General features: G+C 45.6%; 1 protein-coding gene across 1 annotated transcript; it reads right to left on the minus strand.

Moving 5' to 3' along the window:
- Positions 1-1,533: 1,533 nt before the first annotated feature.
- Positions 1,534-2,339, minus strand: LOC147638453 (uncharacterized). The gene is made up of 3 exons (XM_086795715.1): positions 2,011-2,339; positions 1,771-1,917; positions 1,534-1,684 (listed from the first exon to the last, which is right to left on the minus strand). The coding sequence occupies exons 1-3, from the start codon at positions 2,071-2,073 to the stop codon at positions 1,553-1,555; spliced, it is 342 nt and encodes a 113-aa protein (XP_086651841.1). The 5' UTR covers positions 2,074-2,339; the 3' UTR covers positions 1,534-1,552.
- Between the last annotated feature and the right edge of the window lie 291 nt (positions 2,340-2,630).

Here is a 2,630-nt window from a genome sequence, read left to right on the forward strand (position 1 = left end):
TTGAAAGATCCCTGTCCCCACCACGCAACAAATTCTAGGGTGCTGGCAGTGGAAGTAGCACTTCTTGCGTGGGGCAGGGTCCCTCACTCGGGGCCTTGCCCACGTATATCCAGACAAGAGACTAATCCCTCGGTTCTTCCAAACCCGAACCCAGAAAGACTTCCCTTGCCCAAAAAACATGAGCGATTCCTCCAAGTATATTTTACTCTAATGTAGTAAAGAGCCTTAACTAACTGAACTAATCTGACCAAACCCGTAAGTCCCATAGTTAGATTAAGGAAAAGATTGCACTTGGATCATAGAGACCAACGCTTTTTTCCTCATTGAGAGGCACAGGCGTTGGTTCTTTTCCATAGAACATATTTTTATCCGGGATTTACTTCATCTATCGTACCATAACAGAATTGAGTCTCATTTCAGGATCCATCAGTCCTGCCCATCCAGTCTTGTGGGTCAGCGAACCTCCCAACCACTGTAGTGATAGGATCCATTTAAGAATTTGGTTAGGTTTTGTCCCGAGTACCAGGGAAAAGAGTTCCGAGGTCCCCTAGCCGGATATTCATGCAAACTTAAAATTAGTCACACCACTTACACACCCAATGTGAAATTGCCTTTTTCACAGATTCAACTGTCTTTAAAACATTCATTTAATGAAACTATAGTATCACTGATCATAATCCTCCAAGATATCCGGTTGAATCCTAATTTCCGATTTTCCTTCATCGATGTACTTATGGCATCATTGGCACTACAAGGGATTGGGCTCATACCCGCGCTCTTAGCCGCTAAAAATGACTTGTGAAAAAAAGTAGCGGGCCCGTGTATCAGCGCGTGTATAATCGCGGCCAGAGACATGCGTGTAAAAACGCGTGTACAGTACCTCTCAGACGCGCGTATACACGGGTGTGTAGCCGCGTTTTTTTTCGCAGACGCGTTAATACACGCCAGTATACACGCTTCTTATTCTATTAGACGCGGTTATACACGGGTGTATAGCCGCATCCTGTTCAGTTCCAATGTCCCAGACGCGTTTTTACTTGCGTCTATACACGCGTTTCTTTTATTTAGATGCGCTTATACACGCGTTACTGCCAGTTTATACGCGTTTATACACGCGTAATTTCCAGTGTATCCGCGCAGATACACGCAATTTTTAGCAGTTTTGACGCGTTTATACACGCAAACAGAGAGCAAAAAAAAAAATCCAGAGAGTGCTATTTGGTGCCTGAATACTGTTCCAGCATTCCAGCACCCAATAGCACTCTCTGGTTTAGGGTTTTCGGTGCATTAGACCATCCCATTAGACCATCCACGAAGAACATATGCACGAGGGAGATTAAGACAAGAACGACATGAATGCATACATTGTCATTACACGATTCAAGACAGCCATGAATGTAATACTATCGATCAATCAATTCAATATTACTATCAAAATTTCATACATGTATACAAGGGAGTCCATATCTCGAAGTAGCCCATGGCTTGAGTTTACAAAAAAATATATACAATCACATCCTAAATATGGAATGTGATACTACAAATCTGAGTACTACTCAGACCCAGATGATGACTCGGTGCTCCCCTCATGCTCAGATGAGCTCGCATCGGTCGGAATGTCCGAGGAGTAGTGCTCACGTCCACCCTCTGCAGCGGCGGCCGGTGGATCATCAGCAGCTTGTGCCTGTTCAAGTAATATATAGTATATAAGTATATATATATATATGCAATTCAATAAACCAAAACCATTCGTTACGAATTTTGAAGTACCTGTCGACCGTATGGTCTCATGGCCAACTCAAACTGCGCGTCCGTAATACGTCCCTCGGCTCTGAAGATGGCCCACGTGTCACGTCTGCTATGCCGGCGAGCATACGCAGTATCGTGGGTTGTGGGCTTCCTCCCCGTAACCCGTCGCTGTATCATAATCAACACAATTTGTAAGATTAAAACAATTTCATAGAATCAATGAATTAAGTAAACAATCAAATAAAGTGAGAGGATACTTACGAACTCTGCCTCCCATGACTCGACGTCGCCAGATCCGAAATGCGAAGATCCAACGGTCTCCATCTGGATCCGTCGTGCCTCCACATGCTGCCTGCTCTTCACGCCACCCTCTGCTCGTTTCTTTGCCTCCTTCCACTCGCGTTTGTGCGCAGTGGCAGGTTTCTCGGCAGGATAGCCACCCGCAGCTACATTTAGCCGGTCATCGTACGCGAGTTTTTTAAGGTGAGATCTTTTATTACTTAAGATCTCCCTTATTCGCGTCCTTCCCCATACATCCGAGAATGTAGCATGTGGGGGATTGGGGTACCGACTGTGTACAGCCTCTATCACCTCCCCAACTAATCCGCTATTTTGATCTTTAAATTTAATAAAACAATTTCTATATGAGTTTGATACTACCCCACGCATGTACTCCATTACCTCCCTCCCCCTCGCATCCATCACTATCCCGCCCCTATCCGTCACATCATAGCAAACCACTCTCTCCATCTCTCTCATCTCCTCCTCTTCCGAACTGTCTCCTCTAACTCTTCTCCCTCTATCTCCTCTCTCATCCCGTGCCCTACTACCTCCCCCACCTCCCCCACCAAAGCACCCGCCGCATCCTCCACTCCCACTCT

This window comes from Cibotium barometz, chromosome 5 (genome assembly GCF_041138505.1).
Source record: "Cibotium barometz isolate CiBa-2024 chromosome 5, ASM4113850v1, whole genome shotgun sequence".
Lineage (NCBI taxonomy): Eukaryota > Viridiplantae > Streptophyta > Polypodiopsida > Cyatheales > Cibotiaceae > Cibotium > Cibotium barometz.